Source organism: Musca autumnalis, unplaced genomic scaffold (genome assembly GCF_047663935.1).
Source record: "Musca autumnalis isolate F117 unplaced genomic scaffold, ASM4766393v1 scaffold_1, whole genome shotgun sequence".
Lineage (NCBI taxonomy): Eukaryota > Metazoa > Arthropoda > Insecta > Diptera > Muscidae > Musca > Musca autumnalis.
In genome coordinates, this window is record NW_027411644.1 from 6,842,944 (window position 1) to 6,865,546 (window position 22,603).

At 33.8% G+C, this 22,603-nt stretch overlaps 1 protein-coding gene across 7 annotated transcripts in view; it reads right to left on the reverse strand.

Moving 5' to 3' along the window:
- sas (stranded at second transmembrane protein) overlaps nucleotides 1–22,603 on the reverse strand; it is a 123,441-nt gene that overhangs the window by 56,105 nt on the left and 44,733 nt on the right. For 3 of the 7 annotated variants that reach the window (XM_073963025.1, XM_073962986.1, XM_073963018.1), the window contains exon 2: nucleotides 16,256–17,333. In XM_073963025.1, the coding sequence (XP_073819126.1) occupies nucleotides 16,256–16,961 (706 nt within the window). In that variant the 5' untranslated portion in view covers nucleotides 16,962–17,333. Of the gene's footprint in view, nucleotides 1–16,255; nucleotides 18,184–18,231; nucleotides 18,827–20,568; nucleotides 20,745–22,603 lie in introns of those variants that run through there. The other 4 variants (XM_073963002.1, XM_073962978.1, XM_073963008.1 and 1 more) reach the window with 3 other exon arrangements.

Below are 22,603 nucleotides of genomic sequence, written 5' to 3' on the forward strand. Positions count from 1 at the left end.
ATTTTTTAGCCACACCAAACATTTTTGCAAGTATTCTACTTTCTCCAAAAAAAATATCCATTTATTGGAATTATATGGAAACATTCAAACTGAAAACGTAAGTAACTTTCATTCATGTTTTTCAAAATATTCAATCAAATGTAAAAAAATATTAGTTTTTCAAATTCCAATAATTTATAGATATTCCCTTGTTTTGTATACCGTGACACTAAGATTACAAACAAAAACAAATTTCTATGTCATTGCTGTTGAGTTGTATTTGTTGTAGTATTTTTTCTTTACCTTATATTGTTGTACTATGAGCTAGCTCTAGACCTAATCTCTCATTTCACGAAGTAAATATTTGCTCACCGTTATTTCCAAATTAGTATATAAAGAAATAAAAAAATATAAATTAATGAAATTCAAACAATAACTTCCAAAAAAGTTTACTACATGGAGAACAAGGTGAGGTATTGCCACCGTTCTTTGAGTCAGCTAAACAAATATTAGCAAATGTTTCAACTGGCAGCAAATTCTCGACTCGATTTTTTAAACCGAAGAGAGAGCGAAAAAATAAAAATATGAATCATTCACACCCTTTAGATTTTCGGTTCACAAAAATTCCAAATAAATTTTGTATCATTGTAATATATTTCTTTTGGAATAGTTTGAAGGCCATTTACTAACAATGTTCCGCCCAAAAAACAAACCGAATTGCAGTTATTTATTTCGCATGCAAAACGTTACCCAAACTAGAGCCATGTTTGAACGATTTTTTCCTCCAATTGATGCGTGGTTAATTGCTTTTTATTGTCGAATTTAAATGTTGAATAATAAATGCCATTTTTTGTTTTGTTTTGCAAATATTTCTGTGTCTGCCTTAGAGGCAAAAAAAAAAACTAATTGCGTAAAGGCTATGTTTTGTTGTTCAATACATATTTCGTGCAATTCATTTCATTTGAATTGTTATGTGAATAGTACAAGAAATGCAATGTGAAGTGAATGTTGAGTTTGTTTCCATAAAATGCATAAGCCAAATATGATTTTGTTTTTCCAATTTACAACCAAAGATTTATGGAAATAAAGGGTATTGAGTAAACGTGATTATTAATGAAGGTCTGAATTTTTGGCAATAAATAACAAAAATTTTTTTGCCAAAATTTACAACCTTGCATAACCGAGTTTGGATTTTTATTTTGTCTCAATTGGGCCCACTGTGGTACAATAGCTACAATGCACACGTAGGACGAAGTGGAGGATGACATTTACCAACAAGCAACTGTCATAATTGGATTTGACATGACAAAGCTCAGGCTAGGGATAGGTAATGGAAAGCAACAATCGATTTTTTTCGTCTTTTCAATTTTGGTCTAAAACTAAAAATGCGATTTTTCGATTATTTCAGTTATCTTTAAACGACTTTTTCATAATCGCAGAAAATCGATTATAATTGACTGTTCGTCGATTTTTGAGTTTTCTTTTGAAACTGTAAAACCGCAAAGTCAAACTCGAAAATCGAACACAAAATAATCAATTATACGATTTTCCCTCCAGACAAAAGTCGACTACGATTTTTAGACTTTCGAAAATCGACTTACCTATCCCTAGCTCAGGCCTATTCTGTGTCCTCCTTTCATTCATATAGATAAATGTTAACACCCGAAAAGGACTGATAGACAAAAACAAAAATATTTAAAATAGTTAGAAATATCACATAGAATGTCATTCACCCTCATAAGGCAACAGTAAATAAAATTTAGCATGAGCCATGAATGAGCTGAGAACATCTGTTTTAACACGCTCTGAAATAAAACATGACAAGCGTTTATTTATATTACACAAATTCCTCTTGAGCCTTCTAAGGTGTTCAGGGAAAATAGGATATCAATGTTGTGGATTTCACTGAATACCTGGCATTCCACATTAAATAGCCATGTGAAATTTTCTATTACCAGTAACATTTAAATTTCATTTGAAAGTATAGAAAAAATTAAAACGTAACGTATTGATTTTGTAAAAAAAAACCATTGCTAATTTGTTGTTAGCAAGAAAATTGTTTTGGCACACATAATGAATGATACGTAATAAAATTTAACGGTTATTTGGCTGCTGCCACTGTTTTTATTTCTCCTATTTTGAAAATATTCGTTAATAACAGGTCGGCGCCACCGTATTTGCTTAACATTTAATTTGAAATCGTTTAACAAGCCATGAAAAACCAAACGAAAATTAAATCAAATATTTCACAACGATGAGTTGTATAAGATTTTACTCGAGTGTCTTACGTTTACTTTATTCTCCATATATGAAATGATGTGAAGAAATAAATTAAAAAAAAAACAACGAAATAGATCAATAGCGGAATATAACCAAAAACAGTTATTAAAAGGCGCTTAACAAAATAGTAAAATAAAACAACACTGTAAAAACTATGAAATTTGAAATATTTTTTATGAGCGTGGAAGTCAAATTCAGTTATTTTGATATTAACTGGTCTAAAGCCGATTATGGTTTAATATCAATTTAGCAAATAATATTTTGTTGTTAAGTCATAATTGACGTAATATGCCTAAAGACCTATTTTTAGATAGAGAGAGAGAGAGTGAGAAAAGAGAAAAGGAAAGGAGTGCCCAACATTGTTCTAATAGAGCAACATTTTAAACATAAGCTTATAACGAACCAAAAAGAGAACAAATACATTTAGTGGATGTAGGCCGATATTTGGGTATAGCCCCCATATAAAGGTACCGCCCGATTTACGGAATTTTGACGATTTTACAGGCATGGTATAAGGGGAATAACATACCAGGCGGCAGATGGGGGCAGCTGGATTTTTTTGTTGTAAACAAGAGACTTTCCTCCGTATGTTAAAAAAATATGGAGTTGCCCTAACGCTTCCAACTCAACATAAGTTAATACGAGGAAAACTAAAGAAGTTTCTGGCCTAACAATGAAAACCCGAATATTTACCATCAAAAATAGCAATGAACGGAAACAAACAAAACGATTCACGTACCAATCACACAAAGCCACAAACTTTTCAGCTTCTCTGAATCGTTTCATTCTCACAACCAAAACAAAATCACAACCTTTTAATGTAAAAAGATTGAAACCGTACGATTGCTGAAATGTAACTTCGGCTATGCTTTGCCGAGTTGTTTCATTCACCACCCAAACAAAAATAATTTTTGGCAAACGTTTGCTGTGCGTTTTGGTCAATGACACACTCAGGCACGCACACACACACATGTGATTGCTTAACAACCCTATAAGTTAGCATCAACATACCACAGTGAATTTTATCAACTACCAAATGTTTTTGATTTATTCACATTTTTTTAACTCTTTAACAGCTTTTTGACGATGAAAATCGTTGACGACGCCTTTTTTGTGATGAATCGTCTTCTCATGTTCGTTTTTCGAATTTCTCGGGAGACTTCAGTGAAACAAATTGTAGTGTACAAATCAGAACTAACCGTCCTACGTTCCGTTTAGCCGAAGAAGCAGGCGACCATTTGACCTCCAAGGTCGATTGCTGTTTTTTCGGCTTCATACGCATACAGTGTTGGTCACACAATTAGCACACCCCACTACCAACATTTATTTTGCCTAAAAATACCTTCAATAGTAGTTGTATTTAATAAAGTATTTGTACTAATATATTCTTAGTAGTATGCTTAAAGAATACAACGCAATACAGAAACTGAATCATAACTGTCAATTTGAATAACCTTAAAAGAATCACTAATATTGTGAATAGTTTCAATATTTTAGTCCATATTCAGTTTTAAATCCCTTTCGTTTGGGAATAAGTTCCAGTCTGCTAGTTATACTCTCCACCAGTCTCCAAAATTTCAATGGATGGAAATTTAATTTTTTTAGTGTTTTTTATCGATTTTCTCACATGTAAACAAGTTCATTGAGTCAAGTAGTTCATAGAAACATCAAATAAAACATCATATTCTTGTTCATCTTTGTAAATTTTGCGAATAGTGGGATGTACCCACCAGCAGTTTGCATCTGCAAAGTCCGTTTGACACAAAAATTTTCATTAAAAAACTGGAATATGATGCTTTGAGCTATTGATTTTATAAATACTTATCCATCTGGACTGAATTTTACCGATATGTTGTGGTGTATGCCACGATAAACCTATGTTCATCTCTATGGTACCTACGCAAATTTCAATAATTTTCTAAACAAAAGGCAAATGGGAGATAGTCTAGTGAGACCGCAAGAAAATATGTTTCCCGGAGCTTAAACCGATTAAATTTAAAATCAATAATCCAGAAAACATTTATCTTGAATAGTATATGCCTACTTTCAGGGATTTTAACCAATTTCAGCAAACCTCAAAATCCTTTATGGTCAGAAAGGGGTTATACCATTAAACATACACATGTGCTACGTGTTCATCTAGTGCTTGGTGTTATTCAGACGTCTAATTTTGAATTACAAATGGTGTTATAAGTCGATCCTTCTTCACATAAGGGTGCATTTTATTGATCTTTTTTCTATAAACCCCATACAAATCGAAAATTTTCTTGAATGAATCATCGACCTTAAACACTTTTTGAAAGGTTTTTGTACTTTATATTTAAATTTCGGTAATCGGTTAACAATTCCAATAATTTCAGATCCAATTGTACATTTGTTTTTAAAGTTTCGGCGACTTTCTGACGTTTAAGTGTTCATTACGAAAAATGGTCCGGTATTGGGATATATTTTGAGATTCCGGGGTGATAAATTATTTTTTCATTCAAAAAATGATTTGTTCAATACGTTTTGAATATGAAATAAGTTCAATATAAATTAATTTTTGTATATTAATTGAATTAAATTAAAAATCGAAGGGTGTGCTAATTATATGTCCCCTTGATAATTTGGGCGTCTTCACAAAACATTTATTTTCAAAAACCACTGATAATACTATCCACTTATATCATTAAATGTGTTAAATACATTATAGAAAAGGATTTTGTTTACGAAAATATTTCAATTTGCCCTATCAAAACTCTTAGCCGACTGAAATCATTTTGCCCCAACGGGGTGTGCTAATTCTGTGACCAACACTGTAGATCCAAGATTCGTTGTCTTTGACGATCTTATAAACGTCGCACAGTGGTTCAGAAGATATTTTCGTCAATAGCCTTTGAGAGGAGTCCTGAACGATAAAATTCGATTCAGTTGAACATTTTTCCAATATTAAAAAAACTCCTCGGGTTTTCATAAAACTCATATAACTCTTATAAATATTAATATATTACACAGTGCAACATTTTTAAGGTGATCTTGTGCAAACAATTCGAACTGAGGATTTTTTGAAACGACAAGAAACCCTTGTTGGGTTTTGTTGTGTCAGATCCAGCTCGGATATTATGGCCCCATCTAAACATGGTTAAATATTGAGTTTTTAAAGAAATTCGGGGCTATATCTCTGAAACCAATGCGAATCTTCTTCTGACCTCTAAAGCAAATTTGTAGATAAGAACAAGAATAAAATATTTCGAGAAACAATGAACTCGAAAAACTACATTTATTGCCTCAAATTTCAAAATATATGCAAAAATTCCACATTTTTTATACATTTCGCACCGTATCTCGAAAACCGTTAATTTTTTCTGAATATTTTCTTTTGGAAAAATATTCCCTGGAATGTAATATACAACTCTTCAGAACATGTCGTTGTTGTAAAATGTCTCTGTGCCGTTGTTTTCAGTACATTTTTCAACAACGATTTAATAAAAATGTCAATAATGTAGTGAAATCCGAAATGCGAGAATAAACTGTTGGTGTGAACTGTGTTTGAAATACGTGTTGTAAAAGATATGATGCAAAATACCGCTGAAACAACATGAAGTAAGTATTTTAGAGTTTCAGAATGTTCTAAAGAATTGTTGAGAACTTTATTTGGAAGATTTACGAAAAGGTTACTTGGTTCAACTCCCAATAGTTTAGCCGATACTGATCAGCATCTTAGCAATTATGTAAAATTTTCTATATTTTATAGATTTTTATGCCCTAGATGGAGTTTTTCTTTTTCAAAAGATAAGTTCTACTAGTTTAGGGCTACAATATTGCTAAAGACAGCAAGGCCAAAATCCTATTCGTTTCTGAGATAAAGGCCTGATAAATGTAAAAAAGTGTAGATTTAGCCCGGTTTAGATGAGGCCATAAAATCCGAACTGGATCTGACAGGACAAAACCCTACTACACAATGCCTGTTATAGTTTCCGAGAAATAGCTGCTTCTTTGCAAAAATTACGTATTTCCCAAAAGTTGGAAAATTTTCGACGGCCACAACTTCCTATATTTTTTTGACCTAATTTTTGGTTTCCTTAGTTTCAATGTGTTTATTATCGAATCCCATATAGAAACTAAATGTCTGTGACAATACAAAATTTTGATTTTTGGGCAGGAAAATCGTTTCTTGAGCCATTGTGCGTCGTTTGAAGCACCGCAATCGTATTTCGACGCCTCCAAACAATAGTATGCTAAGTCGACTTAGCATGTTTTCAAGTTCTTTACATTTTTATATTTAACGTCCTTTAACTTAAATTCTGTCAAATTTTGGTAATGATCGGACAATCCGAACAGAAGTTATAAACAAATATTTACTTAGCATAGTACTGAAGGTCAAAGAAATTTCCAAACTTTTAGAGCTTGTCCTGCAAAACTCGCTTTTCAGAATTAGCAAACTATTATTTGGAGGTGTCGAACGTCCTTTAACTTAAATTCTGTCTAATTTTCGTAATGATCGGTCAATCCGAACAGAAGTTATAAGCAAATATTGACTTAGCATAGTACTGAAGTTCAAAAAAATTTCCAAACTTTGAGAGCTTGTCCTGCAAAACTTACTTTTTAGACTTAGCATACTATTATTTGGAGGTGTCGATTTATTCACAATTTCTTCGCTCAAATCGACAATAGCCTTTTTTGGCACAAGGGCTGTTTTTGAACGACCCTCACGACCTTGATTTTGTTTTGTTCGAAAGTTGTGAAAAATTATATTCCATTTTTTGCAAAGTTATTATGCATTTCACTCTTCAATTTTTTATAATTTCACTCTGAAACTTCGAATGCTTTGCGGATGTATTTTATGTTTTTAATGAACCACATACAAATTTCAACTTCTTCGACTTAAATTGGCTTATTACCGCTGTAAATTGACAAAACTAATACTGGATATTAGGTTTAAGACTTCTCTACAAGTGGTGTCTTAGGACACGCCGTTCGGACTTGGCGATAAACTGTAGGTTCCATATCATTGAGCTAATGTGAATCGGGGTGCACTCATTGATATGAGAGAAGTCTCCCTTGTCCCGCTTGGGATGTTTCTGGAACAATTATTATAATACTGGATATTAAAAATTTCATGTGTTTATAGAATATTAATTTCAATCACAATCAAATTTGTTGCCATAAATTTTTCGATTTTTGTCCACGGACTTTGTTAACTTGGCATTATTTCGTTAGATTGAAATTTATTATTTATTACTATTTCTAATTTGTTTAGAAGTATGAAGAAGAACATAAAAATGATGCCAATAATTTTATACACTTTGCAAATTTCCTAATTTTAATAAAATACTAAAATTAAACATTGCCTTCATAACCTAAATGGCATAACAAAAATTATTCATTTCCATTCAATTGGAAATAATTAACGGGGTATTTAACAATTAAAGCGAACTTTTTTTGCTACTTGTTGATTGACTTTGGCTAAGCTGTTTACTTTGTGGTGGAGCGTTTGGTTTTTTCGTTCGTTCTCCATTTAAAGTAAATCCGCTTTGAGTTTATTAACATAGAACAATGTCTGTCTGGCATATAAGTTATGGGTAAATAGACATAGATATTTATTTCTATACAATTATGGCGGCGATATGTACATTATACATACATATTGTATATACAAAATAAAAATATTTCAAGTGAATGGCTTTAAAGTTCAATAACAATTAAAGCCATACTTTTGAGTTTCTTTTAAAAACTAAAGCAATTAATGACGCATTCTAATAACCACCTTAACCACAGGTACACTGAGAGAGGTTTGAACAAATACGTTGTAAGCATTTTAAATCTAATGTATAATAAACGAATTGGAGAAATATGTGCAAATTCGAGACACCTCTAGAGCAATGTCGTGGGTCGCGTGTGTGTGGATTGCCGAAAAACTTCGTAACTTCAACAATACCAAAGAACGGCATTGCTCTAGAGTTAACATATTTTAAAAATGTATATATTTAAATATCTTAACTATTATGTAGCACGTTATATTATGTTATTAAGTTGACAAGATTTATGCAAGTTATACGGATATGTGCTATGCTAATATTTCCTCAGTATTAAAATGAAAATGATGCTGTCACTCGCTCATAGATTGATTTCCTTGCTCCTCTAACTATTTAATTTTATGACAGTATCATCAATCTCGTTCGCTTTTTTGCACATTTAGAATAAGAAATCAGATTTATAATCATTCCATTTGATTGGTAAAGCCCACATTAGTGAACCGAATGCTGATTGTCTTCATGAAACAAGTTTGTGGTCATTTGTTGCTAGTTTTTATGAGCAGCTATCAACCACAAAATGCAATCCAAAGGCCAAAGTAACAAATATGAATATCACTTACTCCGCGTGACTATAAAAATAAAAAAATAATATTAAATATAAAAAAAAAAAATAATTTAAGTTGCTTTGAACGAGACTTGTCTTAGTTGGTTGTAATGGCACACAATAATCACCGGCAACCGGCATCATTCACACATTTAAATTAAATGTTCTTAAGAAAAACAAAATAAAAATCTCTGGTTAATAAAAGTGTGGTAAGCACACTCACACACACATTAAGATTTAATTGAACATTAACTTTGAACTTCAAATGCAAATTAAATCTGCCTGTATATGCCTTACATTTCGAACAACAAGTAATGGCTTTGAAATTATTACAAATCATTAAAAACCTGGTATTTGTTTGTAGGCCACTTTAGTTGAGTTGCAATATGAAATGATTTCAATTATTTTGTCTGAGTGCGACTTTGTTTTGCAAAATTAATTTTGAAATGTGTTTACTCTAGTTTATGACTAATAACCATGGCTGTTAAAAGGTTTATTTTTTGTTTTTAGTTTGCTGTGGAGTGGAGATCTTGAACTACTTTCAGGTTAATTACACCCAGCAGCAACCTACGATGGGTATGTGCACACAAGAGTTCAATAAAGTCAAATGTTATATTCAAATGTAATTATCCGAAAAATATACACATATGTATATCCATAAATCAAATGTTTAAAAACATATATAATTTTTAAACTTGGTACAGAAGTCAAATTTATTATGTTTATAAGCCGTAATCACTCATTTAAAAGAGTTCCAAAACTGTTACCATTTTTTCCATGGACCATTGTTAACAGAGAAAATTGTTTCATATACAAAAAAGTATTTCTTTTATAAACAGATTTGCATATAATTAATTTACACATTTATGGAAATTAAATGTGTTTATAATTGTTCACCTGTGTAGGTGTTTCTTGTATACGGAAACATACTCCCAACGTTTTAACATTGAATTGCTACAACTTTTTTGCTTATTTTTTTTTAATAATTTCTTATGCAAATGAATGAACTTTAGAGTCAATGTATTTCAATTTGATGTGTAAATTAATTGTAAGCAATATGTCAAGATATGAATGTGGGTTTAAAAACATCCCTGTCTTATAGTGAATCTCAGGGTCAAACGTATATAAAACAATAATTATTAAAAAATATGCTTAACAAAATTTGTCTATATAAATAACATTTACTGTGCAATATTGAGAACCCTTCGTTTTCACTCAAGATTATACATAAAGGGTAATAATAATAGATAATAGAATTCAAACATCTATGAACAGATCTAATATCGGCTACACAGTCGGTATCCTTTTGCCGGAAAAATTATGTATTTAGGAATTATTTGTGGCCTTGTTTGGACCTATGAACGTGTCGACAAAAATATCGAGGTTTTTGTTGGTATTCATCTTAACGATTTCTTAACTTTTGCTAATAAAAGTGTATAATTTTTGCGGAGTAGGTACCTAATGGAATGGGCTAGCATAATAAAAGTGGATCTAAATATCGCAGTGCTCTTGAAACAATTTTAAATGGAAGGTGCTTACACCTGAGAAGTTTTTGCATATTCTGAAATGTTCATATATGAGAAAAATCAAAAAACAAAAAAAAATCGCCGAAGCGCTTTTTAAAAAAATCGCGATTTAAGTTGACATTTTTAGAAGTTTTTTAGATTTTTTACGATTTTGCTTGGAAACCACAAGTGCTATCGAAATGAAACAAAAGAAAATGTTTTAGCTATGAAAATTCTCTATAAGATTGGCCCTTATGAAATTTTCGTAGGTTCTACCGTTATTGAGATATAGAAGTTCAAATTTGGACAATGCATTGACTGTATCGTCTCCCTATAAAACAATGTCATGACTGCAATTTCCCAACATAAACTTATATATCTCAAAAATTGTACAACCTATAAAAAAATTACGAAAGCCAATCTTGTAGAGAATTTTCACAGCTATAAGATTTTCTCTAGTCGCATTTCCATAAAACTTACCGTTTTCAAGCGATACATTGACCCAATTTGAACTTCTATATCTCAATAACGGTAAAACCTACGAAAATATCATAAAGGCCAATCCTGTAGATAGCTAAAACAGTTTCTTTAGTTCCATTTCGATAGCAGCTGCGGTTTCCAAGCAATATCGTGTTGTCCGATATAGATCCTCTGAGAAGTTGAAGTACATTTGAAAGAAATTTTGCAATGTGAAAAGTTTCGGTGAAATCGTATACCGTGTTCATCAGTCATTTAATTGGTGCTGATTTTAGTCCTTTTTTCAGGAAGTATGGACTTGCCCCGAAAAAAAAACTCTACCGTCATAATAGGAAATGTTGTGTAGGAGGTACCTGAAGGAGTGGACCGATATAGTCCATATTCCATCCTGATATACATTTCGTTTTTTTTTTTTTGTGAAAAGTTTTCACCAAATCGGTTACTACCTTCGATAACTATAGCAATATTTTAGCTAACATTTTTGAAATTTTGTGGGGATATAGCCGATGTAGTGGACCAATATAATCCATATTCGAGCCTAATTAATGTCTGATAGAAAGTAAATATGGTTATGGTTCAAGAGTTATCGTGCCCAACATTTAAAGAAAAAGTTTTGAACTTTTGTAAGGGAATATTGATTTTATCGATTCAGGTACCTCCCACACAAAATTTAAACAAAATTTAAAATGGTAAAAACATATCATCGATTGGGCAATAAATGTGGTCTTCAGGTCAATTTCGTGAAAATTCATCTTTGGCCCCATACAAATTACTATGGAAACTTTGAGGCCGCAGTGGAACGTGTTAACATATTCCGTGCTCAAACTTTGGCAATCTTAAAATGTAATAAAACTAAACACTTTAGGGGGAGCATAACAAAATCCGGCATTGATTTATTTAAAACCACCCTAATAAGCACGATAACATACGAAAACATGGTAGTTAGCAGCACCAGATTTAAACATCTCGACATCCATAAGGGCACCTGGCTGTCTCCAGATCAGAAAAGAAGAAATCATATTGATCACGTTGTGATAGATGGAAGACATTCATCTAGCGTGTTGGATGTGCGCTCGTTCCGAGGAGCAAACATAGGAACAACTACCTAGTTGCAACATCGGACCAGTACGAACAGACACAACGCGAAAGTTAGACATCGGTAAGCTGCAATCACAACAGATAGCCACAGAATATTCCACTCAACTAGCCCAATTGCTTAATCAAAGCACTCCTCATCCCGATAATATATCAGCGCAATGACAAAGTATTGCCCACTCCATGCAAACAGCCGCAAAATCCATACTTGGATACCAGAGACTTCCACCAAGGAATCCATGGTATGATCAGGAGTGTCGTGCTGCTACCGAAGAGAAAAATGCGACATATAGGGCTACTTTACAATCCGTAGCAACGCGTAGCGCACGAGAGAGATATCGGGAGAAAAGGAGAGAGGAGAAACGTCTTTTCCGCAGGAAAAAGAGAGAGATGGAAAAGCGGTGTGAAAAAATCGAGATGTACAGGAGACAGAATGAAATCTGAAAATTCTACCAAAGAGTGAAACATCAAACTGATGGCTTTGGAACGGGCACATCCTCCTGTAAAGACCAGCAAGGTAATCTGGTAACTGATACAGATAGTGTGCTAAGGATATGGAAAGAACATTTTTCCAAACTGTTGGTATCCAGCGAAGACGACGAAGATACCACAGATCCAATCGCAGAAGATGGTATTGAATGTATACCGCCCAGCCAAGATGAGGTAAAGACAGCAATAAACCGGCTGAAGAATAATAAGGCAGCAGGAGCCGATGGCTTACCAGCCGAGCTGTTCAAAACCGGAGGCGACACGCTGATAAGGTGTATTCATCAGCTAGTTAGCACCATCTGGCAGGAAGAACGAGTACCCGACGATTGGAACCTGATTATCCTGTGCCCCGTCCATAAGAAAGGGGACAAGACTGTATGCTCTAACTATAGGGGCATAAGTCTACTCCCGATTGCCTACAAGATCGTGTCAGGGATATTGTGCGAACGACTAAAGCCTATGGTCAACGAGATAATTGGGCCAATGCGCCTTAAGACCTGGCAAGTCCTCCATTGACCAGATATTTACCCTGCGGCAAATCCTGGAGAAGATCCAAGAGATGCAGATCGATACCTACCACCTTGTGTCGATTATAAAGCAGCCTTCGACAGCCCACTACGTTCAAAGGTATTCCAGGCCATGTCTGAATTTGGTATCCCCGCAAAGCTTATTCGGCTTTGTAAAATGACTTTAACTGACACGAGATCCTGAGTTAAAATAGGAAAGAACCTCTCCGAAGAATATTGTACCAAAAGAGGATGCAGACAAGGAGACAAGGAATTAGTAAAAGACTTCGTCTACCTCCGCACCGCCGTAAAAACAACAAACGACATCAGTTGTGTTGTAAAAAGGCGTATAAATATGAGCCGCTTGGCGGTGCACGCAGAATTGGCAGGCCAAAGAATAGATGGCGCAAACAAGTGGATGAAGAGATGACAAGGCGCGGTATTCCAGAGAGAGCAGCAATAAACAGAGAGAAATGGAGATATTTTCTTAGTTCGGCCTATAGAAAAAATGTTCTGTAATGGGCCAGCTAAGTAAGTGAGTACTTGCGGAAGCATTACGCATAATCGATTTTCCCGGATAATGGAGTAACAATGTTTCTCATATACTTTTAATAAAAAAAAACATGCGTTCAAAAGATTAAAACTGTTCTAAAACAATTCATTTGCGCATTGTTTTGGTCCACTGAAATTTGGTCGAATGAGTTATAATCCCGGATCATAAAGATTTTCGCTGTTTATCGGTGTAAAATGAACAAAAAATTCTGTGTTTTCCTTTCCCGGATAATGGAGGTTTAAGGACAATCGAGGTTCAACTGTATTTGGGATTTGACCGAAACATTGAACATCGTAAAATGCCTACCAAACGTCCAAAAAATTCCTTATCGGAGAACAACTTCTAAAACCTCTCTCACATAAACCTCCCTCGCTTAAGCGCAGTTTAAAGGCTGTTAGAATTTTGGGCTTAAATGTCGTTTAGGGGCACCTCTCGGATCGGGCTGAAATTTTTAAAGTAGGTAGCCCTTGGCATCCTGAATACAACGATATATAATTTTCCGGGGGGAAGTCCATACTTCCCGAGATATGGGTCTTGACATTTCGGAAATTTCGTACTTTCACACCTTTAGGTTGTTTAGGGGCACTTCTCGGATCGGGCTGAAATTTTTACAGTAGACAGCCCTTGGCATCCTGAATACAACGATATATAATTTTCCGGGGGGATCCGAGAGGTGCCCCTAAACGACACTTGTTCCGAATTTTGTACAGAATTACTCCATGTGGTCCTGTTTACAGCGATAAAATGTTTTTCATGGGCAATTCCATGCTTCCAGGCATAATGGTCAGAAAGCTGTGAAAAACCCTACGATGACCAATTTAAATAGTCACAACAATCGAAAATAATGGCTTCTAAAATAAGATCGATATCAATATAAATACCTAATAAGTTCGTTCTTTAACTGGTTTTAGACCAAATTTATCGTGACTAATAAAGGAGTGTGTAATAAGAAACTCTTTTTGTTTCAAAAAGTTCAACATACCTCAAAAAAAATATAAAAAAGCGCGGTGCTGTACAATGAACTTCCCCATGAAAGTCAGATACTGAAGAATTTTTTGTCAAAATGTTTGTATTTAGGCGTTAAATTACAGGAAATAACAACAAAATAGAATTAAAAGAATATATATACTTTTCTTAAAAATACATCTTCTTTTTGTGACAGCTTCCTGGTTATTTTAATTGTAAGCTGCATCAAGTTTTCTCTACGCTCTTTGATCTTACTTAGTATTTATTGATCTTTCTAATTATGCCGAATTATTATTATAAAAATTAAAACGATGAGTCATTTCTTATGAAGAAGAATACCTGATTCATTCAAAATCTTTTGAATATTATCGATTCAAGTTTTTTTTAATTAATGAGGTTGGTACTTTATTTCTTTAAAATTTCTTAATAAAAAACCTGTTCATAATTCTAATTAAGGTTTTTTTTCCTGTTCATAATTCTAATTAAGGTTTTCAAAGGGGGTTCTTGAAGATTCACCTACAATTTTTAAGGTAAAGCCTATTAAATAAACGGAAATGTTTATTGTTAATAATATTAAAGAATTGGATGTAGAACGCCTCCCAAATTGAAAAAAATAATGTTCCATAAGTAGTAATTAATCTTTAATCGAAAAACTATTTTTTACAAAACAAAGCGAAGCATTGTGAAAGAACTTTTAAATTTCCATTTTTTCTACTTTCATGCAACAATCTACCAATTTCGATTCGCTGTAATCATCTTCGTTTTGTTAGTTTCACATGCAGCCATGCCATTACTTTATTGTTTTTGAGATTTTTCATTATTGTTCCACTTCTAATGACGTTGGAACGACCCTCATTTGTTGAATATGATTAGCGTGAAGAGGCAACAAACTAAAACCGAAGAAGTCCGAAAAAATAGAAAACGAATACCATTCTATAGAAAATGTATTTATGATGGATGAAATATCCAATGCAAACATAAATTCTATTGGATTTTGGTTTTTGTTCAAGAAGAAAAAGAAGAAGAAGCGGAAAACTAATTGGATTGTTTTGAAGTTGCATGAGTGTGTGTCAGTAATTGTTTTTAGGTATTCAAAAAATAGAAAGGTATTTTGGAAAAAACCAAGAGAAACAGTGGGGAAGATATCTAGACATATTGGACAGAGGAAATGTTAAAAAAATAATCGCCATTAAAGGACTTGACAATACTTATTTTTAAACCAGCTCAAAATAAACTATTTGAAAACAGAGATAATAACTTACATTCCTATGGGAATGGTTGCGTATACGATAAACATTTCGGCGCAAGGAGTGCCCGAGTTCGATTCCCAGAACAGGCAACATCACATTTTCGACAGTCTCAAAAATATACCCCAGCGTAATGTAGGTGGTAAGATGAGAATTCTCTAATCCAGATTTGATGTTTGGCTCAAACGTTTTGTCAAAGGTATTTTGAGCCCTATGTTCCTATAATAAAATTTGGGACGATTTTCACAAATTTTTGTAGCATTCCCCATTCGTCTTCGTCGATCGGACAATAAATGTGGCCTATAGATCGGCTTGTAGAGCGATATTGTCCAATACATAAATTTATTGAAATCTGCTCAGATTTTGACACAGGTATAACTAAATCCGAGCTGATTTTCACAAATGTTTGTAGGATTCAATTTTTTAGCCACAACAATTAACTGACATTATTCACCGATCAATAAGAAGATGGTGGTTATATTTTAGGAAAGGTTATTATAAAATTTCACTCCTTACTGGAAGTATCCTAACATATCTCTGAAAAACTATTTAATTTTCGCAGCTCATATTTGTCAATCTTTAAGCATACATGCAGTGACTTCTTAAAATCATTAAAATATGTTTTTGCCTTGATACTACCCACTGTTCCCTGACATACAAAAGCTATGCACAAGAAAACATTTTACAAAAAACACCACTAAAGAATAAAATTACAAATCTATTGTTTTGCTAGGCAGAACAACAACAACAATGGACATGTAAATGGAAAACCCCAAAAATGCAAAGGCAGGGTGGGGAGGGTAAAAAAAGGAAACTTACCAGAATTTGACTCAGTTTTAGTTAAAGTGTCTGCGGATGCTGTGGTTGTAATTGTTGGTGGCAGTGGCGATGATGATGATGGCGATGACGACGACGATAAATCCAAAGAAACAGCGGACATGGTTGTGGATGAGGATGGCAGTGTTGTTGTGGTTGTTGTTGAAGATGATGTTGATGTCGCTGACGAATCTGTTGTTATTTCAAATGGAGTCATTGAACTAGCATTGTTTGCTGCTGAAAGATTCATTGTTGTTGTTGTTTGTATCGCCTTAGCCTCAACATCCATCTCGGAGCTATTCATGTTGGTGGTGCTGCTGCTGTCAGAGCTGGTGTTGGTGTTTTCATGATGATCGTTGTGTTGATGGATGTTGTTGTTGTTATTTTGCAATTCAGCAACCATCATCGTTGGCATCATGGTTGTTGCTGTAACATCACCAACATCTGCATTTGTTGCAGTCAACGATGATGGATCGGTAACGGCAGCATCATTTGGCATTGTTGTTGCTGCTGCCACCATGAACGAATTCACATTAGGCATTACATTTGCATCATCCATTGAATTACTATCGGCTGGTGCTGCCTGAGTTTGAATGCCAGCACACAAAAAAACCAAGCCACAAATTAAGGCAGCCATTAGACATGAAGTTGAAGATGCTGCTGCTGTCGCTCTCAAAGCTGGAGATTTTCTTCGTTTACTTGTTAACATTTTCGTAAATTTGATTTAAAGGTTTTTGTTTGTTTGCCACTCTATTTGTTGTTGTTGTTTTTCCCAAACGAATTTCCACTTTATTGTTGGGTTGTTGGTTGTAGTTTTTATTGTACAATTTTATTAATTTAATTTGATTTGATTTTTGTTTTTGGCTTTTTCTCTCCCTTCGTTTGATGTTAGATAACGAGGAAGTTTAAATGCGATGTTTTTCTTCTTTGTTTTTTTTGTTCACTTCTTTGTCGAGTATTTATTTTTGATTTTCTTACGAAATTTAATTACAATTTGGAAATCGAACAGCCGAAACCGTGTGATTCAATATTTTTTTGTATTACTTTGCATATAAATTATTTGATTAAAGGCCACATGATGCTGGAAATAATATTTCGGAAAATCAATAAAATAAAAAAAATTAAATAGTGAAGAAAACAAATTACATACAGCTATGATTTCAAATTCAGTTTTGAATTTATATTTTAATGAAGGAACATATAAGTGGTGTGTTCAGGAAAATTTGGATTTTGAAAAATCTTTTTACAAATGTGATTTATATATAGAAACTTAGGGAATCTTCAATACATCAACATAAGTTTGAGAAACGTCTCTGAGATGAACATTGATTTCCCATAACTATACAGATGATCAGAATATTGTTTTATGTGGGAAAAGCAATACATTTTGTCATTAGGGATTGATAATTTTGTAAAACAAATATTTAATTCTTATACGTAGCCATAGATAAGAATAAAGTACGATTTGAAAATTTTTCTTTCCTAATGAAAATATAAAAATTGAAATTGAAATATGAACCTAAAGTTACTAGTTTGTTTATTTCAGCCAAACACATTACGGTCCTGATCGAGACAATCTAGAAGAGAGAGATAGGTACACTGTGAGAACATCAGGGACGTAACAAAGTGAATCATTTTCATAAACTTTTTGAAACGTTTCTTTCCAAAAAGAAATATTTGGTCTAGTGGCTCTCCCCGAAATGAATGTCTGGGCACACTGCACGTTGAATTAAAACTCAAAAGTGTTGCGGTGGGGTACCAATTTGTAAGTAACTTATTTTTTGGGAGTCATTTCTTTTCGATAGATATCGCGGCCCACCAGTCACTTCAGTTGGTCACCGTATAATTTAGATGTTTTGGGCCACTAGTCAGGATGCATGGACTTACGCAGAAAAACGTAATATAACAGTAAACAGGTACATAAGGAGTACCTTCGGTTTAAATTTCCAAAAGATCTTCCAACAGATTGTAAACTGCACTTAATCAAAAATTATGAAATTTTGTGGTAGAGGTAACCTAAGGAGAAAACCGATATGGCTAATTTTTGAAGTATTGAAGGCCAAATCTTGGATCCAATAGGCTAATCCGTTCGAGAGTTATCGTGCGCTCCAGCCACTATACTTGGAGTCATAGGGGTTTTTACAGGTTTCGGGCTATTTTCTCAGGACGTATGGACTTGCCCCTGAAATAAATTGTACCGTTTTAATGGGCAGCGAATACAAGTTATTACAACAAAAATCAAAGTTATTCGAGGAGAGGTCTTAAACTGCACTTTTTTTGAAATTTTGTGTGGGAGGTATCTGAAGGAAAGGACCGATAGAGTCCATATTTAAACCTCATCTAAGTCTGGCAGAAATTTTACGATGTGCAAAGTTTGAACCAAATCTATTGCTGCCTTCGAGAGTTATCGTTCACAACACTTTACAGAAAAATGTTGAACTTTTGTGGCGGAAGTACCCGAAGAAGTGGTCCGATATGGCCTATCTTCGAACTTAACCAAATTTTGGTCAAAATATTACTATGTGCAAAATTTGGTTCGAATCGGTTGATCCGTATGAGAAACGAATTCCGTCCAAACATACTTGGGGTCAAAACCATTACTTCGATGAGGTACATTTGTGGTCGTATCAAAGTGTATATACTCTCTTTAGCCTAAAGTCTGATGTTATAAAAATGGTTGTTGTTAGCAATTTAGAACTGTATTGGCTCTGAATTAACTACTTTGGAGTTATCTAGGATTTTGTTTGTGCTATCCAGAATTTAAGCTACCAACAATACCAAAAAATCTTAAGAGCAAATCTTAGCAGGATTGTTTGTATATTCTTATGAGAGTTGCTGAAATTTTCTACGATACTACTCTGATGTATTAAAAAAACGCTATTGTAATATAATTAGAATGGATTTTTGATGCGATAAATCCATTTTTATTAATCGGTAATTGCTTCGAGATTTCGAGCTTCCAAAATCAGGGTAGATATACTCTCCTTTACCTAAAATATTGGCACATATCCATATGCATGTCTCATGACATCCTGCAGACGAAGTCGTTCCTCTATTATAAATGAAATTTTATGATGGACCGATTTCTACAAACAATTGCCGCAATTGTCCGCATTCTATTATTTATGCGTGTTATTTTTAGCACCACAAATTAGCAGCATATTATGATTTGACCTCATTTAAATGTAATTGATTAACACATTTTGATTGGTGGTATAAAAATATAAAAATGATTTATTTCTTAATTTCATTCACAACCTGATAGATATCTTTTAGTTCCATCTAACAATTTTTATGGAAATTAATATAGCATAATAAAAAAGATTTCTCCATTTACATATTAATTTTTTCATTAACCTCTTGTAATTGTTCTTTTGTGAATAACTCTTTTTTATGAAATTAACAATAGTTGAATTCCTTTTTTGTGCACTCTTAGCTGTATGTAAATTGTTTTCTAGTTTCCTGTTTATCCACAATTCTTGTCAAGATCTTTTCTCCGTTTGGCCAATAAATCTTTGGTTGGCATTAAAGAAAACAAGTTTGTGGCTTAAGTCTTTCGTTTTCACTGTTAATTATTTTTTCTTTTCTTTCATTTTTTTACTGAACTTTATTATCATTTCATGTTCTTTAGAAATCTCAAAATCAACACAAATACCAAATCATTTTAATTCTATTCATTTTTTGTATTTTAAATACATATTTTTTATGTTAATAAGCAAAATAGATATTCTCTCTTTGACTATTTGTAAAAGTCACAAGAAGAACCGGTTTTCCTGTGGACCAAAACTAAAAAAACACACACAACAGTCACTCGTAACTCGAAAAGAAAATAAAACCAAGAATAAATGCCGCCACACTCAAAAACTTAGCTCTATGCATTTTTTGGGATTTTTCCCTCAACATGGAGTTATGCGAAATTTTGTCATAAAAAATTGGCAGTCAGGCAGCTGCACATAAAAAAAAATCACAGACACACCAACGCCACGACAAGACAAGGCAAGTTTCTTTGGCAGCCGTTGTCATGCAAGTTAAGAGTATTAAGTAATCGCATAAAACAACAGCAAAATTCCAAATAAATGCGAAATGAAAGTGAGGGCATATTTGTGGTGACAACACTTGAATATTCACACAACTTGAAGGTGCTCTTGTCGTTTTTTTTAATTAAATTAATTTTCATAGTTTTATTTTTTTCTTCTTTCAATAATCATTTTTTTATTATGGATCCATAAAAATTGAACACTTTATTTTATTATTTTCTTTTTTTTCTGTCTCCTTAACTAAAAAAACCAGAGAGCTTTTATTTCGTTAAACGTTACCACTTTAATGTTACGCGTTCAACACCCGTTACCAAACAATCTCTATAACCAACTAAAGTTAGTTGGTAGCAGTCAGGTTTGTTAACCGTACGATTATGAGTTTTCTCTATCGTTGGCTTGTGTCAACTCACCACTGTGAATTGAATATAGGCATGGCTTAAATCACCTCAAGTTGTTTCTCGGAGACTTCTTTGTTGTTACGGCTAGCCACGTTTTATCGTGTCTTTTGTTTAGTTGAGAGAGTAAATTCGGTTTTTTTTGGTGATCAATGTCCACGAAGAGTCGTTAGAAGAATTAAAACAGTGTGGAGACTGAAGCGGTTTTACAAATCTTCTATTTTAACATGGGCATGTCGCCAGAAATTAGTAATTTTTGGGGCAATAAAAGTCGACAGTCTTCAGTAGCCAAAGATTAATACTTTTTGTACTAATTTATGGCGACATGCCCTTGTAAAAATAATTGGCTAATAAGGAGATTTGTAATGAGATGTTGTTCTGAATTCTCTTTCACAAGTTTTGGAAGGATTACAAATTATATCGCTTGATCTATGTATTATCCAGTACGAGGGATGCTCGAAAACTACCTGGCCTACTACCTACGCGTAAAAATTAAAACAAATTGAAATTTTTTTTGGAAAGTTTGAAAGTTTTTAGCCTTGACTTACTCAGGACAGTTTGTCGTACGACCATGTTATGTGTTTTTAACAGTGACTTGAAAAAAATACTTTGCACAAAAATGGAATTAACTTGTGAAAATTTTCGTCCATTAATTTGTCACAACTTTCGACTTGGATAATCACCGCAAGAGTGTATCGATCAAATTAAATCTGTGTATGTCGATAAAGGGCCATCCTATAGGACTATGAACAAATGGTTTATTGAATTCAAACGTGGTCGGCATTCGCCAAAAACGAAGGTCGTGAGGGTCGACAAAAATAGGTAGTTGTGCCAGAAAAAAAATATGCCGTGCATGAATGGATAATGCGAGATCGCCAGGTTAAATACCGTGAGATAGAGGCATCCTTGGGCATTTCTTCCACCAACTAACATTTGATATTATATAAACACCTGGCCCCAAAAATGGATTTTTCTCTTTAGATCCAGCAAAATTGGATAACGTTCAATTGGTTCAAACAAATTGTTCATAAAATAGGCCGCGGTTCTTCAAACGACGTTTCTAAGATCGTCACAGACGACGAATCTAAGATCTATGCTTAGAAGCCTGAAACAAAACAGGAATCGGCTGTTTGTGTATTCGAAAGCGAACCAAATCAAACGAAGGTTGATCATGTTAAAAGTATGTTTCTTAAGAAAAACTGACCGTGTGGCGACTATACAGCTTGAGAAATATAGGACGGTTAATTCTGAGTGGTACACTATAGTTTGTTTGCCTGAAGTCTCCTGATAAGTTCGAAAAAGAAGTTCAAACCAGCGCCTGTTTGACCGGACAAAACGTGGAATTGATGGGTCATCCTTCGTACAGCCCTGACTGGGGATCTATTGATTTCATTTGATTCCAGCACATCAAGAAAAAAACGTGGTCAGCGATTTATGTCGCCAGAAGATGCTGTGAAAGTTTTCAAACACGATGTTTTGGAGGTGTCTTAATCGGAGTGGAAAAAGTGCTTCTCCAATAGGTTTGAGCGCACGAAAAGTGTATAAATCATGCTGGAGACTACTTAAGAAAACAATAAAACCGTTTTTGATGGTAGATATTCGCATTTTCATTGTTAGGCCAGATAGTTATCGTTCAGTCCACGTATTGTTTTTTATACCCTCCACCATAATATGGAGGACATAATTAACATTGTCATCCCATAAATGCCCGAAGACGTAACCGACATGAACATCGAAATTCGTTTTTTGACGTAATCTGATACATAAAGCTAAAAGACATGCTCTGGCAATTTCAAGCTTCTACGTTCAAAAACAACGATGCTATTCAAGAAATTGCATTTCGGAAAATGGGATAATATTGCAGATTTTGCTGTAATGGAGGGTCTCAAAACTAAGCACTTCAGCGGTTTAGGCTTCAC